Source organism: Austrofundulus limnaeus, unplaced genomic scaffold, assembly GCF_001266775.1.
Source record: "Austrofundulus limnaeus strain Quisiro unplaced genomic scaffold, Austrofundulus_limnaeus-1.0 Scaffold954, whole genome shotgun sequence".
Taxonomy (NCBI): Eukaryota; Metazoa; Chordata; class Actinopteri; order Cyprinodontiformes; family Rivulidae; genus Austrofundulus; species Austrofundulus limnaeus.
This window is the reverse complement of record NW_013953356.1, coordinates 52,503-54,013: the sequence shown is the minus strand read 5'-3', so window position 1 is coordinate 54,013 and position 1,511 is coordinate 52,503. Positions and strand designations below refer to the sequence as shown.

At 39.0% G+C, this 1,511-nt stretch overlaps 1 protein-coding gene across 1 annotated transcript in view; it reads right to left on the bottom strand.

Moving 5' to 3' along the window:
• vwa8 (von Willebrand factor A domain containing 8) overlaps positions 1–1,297 on the bottom strand; it is a gene marked incomplete at both ends in the record, with an annotated part of 104,173 nt that extends 102,876 nt beyond the window's left edge. The window contains 2 exon segments of the mRNA XM_014029805.1: positions 1,001–1,131; positions 1,220–1,297. Of these exon segments, the coding sequence (XP_013885259.1) occupies positions 1,001–1,131; positions 1,220–1,297 (209 nt within the window).
• Between the last annotated feature and the right edge of the window lie 214 nt (positions 1,298–1,511).

Sequence of the window (1,511 nt, the reverse complement as noted above, 5' to 3'; positions counted from 1 at the left end):
TCCTTTATAAAGGAGACCCCTGGACTGGTCTAGCCAGTCTCCAGATCTCAACCTCATAGAAAACCTTTGGAGGGAGTTGAAAGTCCGAGTTGTCCAGCGAAAGCCCAAAACATCACTGCTCTAGAGGAGATCTGCATGAAGGAATGAGCCAACATACCAGCAACAGTGTGTGCCAACCTTGTGAAAGTTACAGTTACAGAAAACCTTTGATCTCTGTCATTGACAACCAAGGATATACTGTATAACCAAGTATTGAGATTAACTTTTGTTATTGACCAAATACTTGTTTTCACCATAATTTGCAATTAACTTATTGTGATGTKATTTTCTAGATATGTYTTCTCATTTTGTCTCTCATAGTTGAGGTATGATGTCAGTTACAGGCCTCTCTCATCTTTTTAAGTGGGAGAACTTGAACCACTGGTGGCTGACTAAATCCTTTTTACCCCATCGTACCCTTCAGTGGACTCACAGTTCAAGGTTTCACACACAAGAGAAGCCCCTGCCGTAAGGTGTTACCAGCTGGCATCCAGGTGAGGACAGAAAGAAAACTGAAGGTAMACAAAGCTGCAGAGGGTCTCTGCAATAGAAAGAGCATGCTTGAGCTACTTCCTGGTAACCCAGGTCAGCAAGACCTGGGGCAATAAAAACAACAGCTAGTCCAGAAACAGGTCCAAGTAGGCTTGGGGGGAAATGTGAGCAGGGCTGTAGGACATCTTTCTAGAATATTCCTCAGAGATTAAACTTGAATTTAGAAACTTTGAAGAAGTTAAACCAGCATGAAACCATTTTACAGAAGCTGCCATGTTGTATTAAGTGCAAATCTTATGTTTTAACCTTAAAGCATGTCCTGAATAAAGAGSTTTGTCCAAACTTTTATTTGCACTGGTGAATTATTAATTCACTGTGTATAAAAATGGTAATTTCTTCAACAAATAATTAACATTTGGTGTATGTGTTCCTATGTGTGTGTCTGTGTGAGTGAAATGTCAACACTCACAAGGTACTGCATTGCTATGGATCGTCTCAGGGGTCCTGGGGGTCCGATGAGAAACACATCTTGGCCTAAAAGGTCTTTTTGCATGATCCATCGCAGGTGCTGAGCCACTGTCTGTGGCAGCGACTCTGAAACTAGGAACCCCAGACAAGAAAGTCATCTTACACCAGCATATCTCACGTATCACGCAGTATTCAAGTATATTTAAAGTTAAATACGTACGGTATTTGACAGGAACAAGTTCTGGATTCTGCGGTGTTTTGAGTTTGTAAATAATCTCTCCGATCTTCACCGTGTCACCTACAAAAGGTAAAAGTGTGAAAAACTACTGGTATTCATTTTCTGTTTTCTGGAAAACAATCAAAATACTTATTTAGACAAATAAAAACAGAAAACAAAAATCATTTTAATACATTTTTGTTCCACAAACATTCCTAAATTTACTTTAATCCAGTTCATTAAAAATATCGGTGTTTATTTTAAAAAAGGACCACGTTCATGTAATTTATGGTTA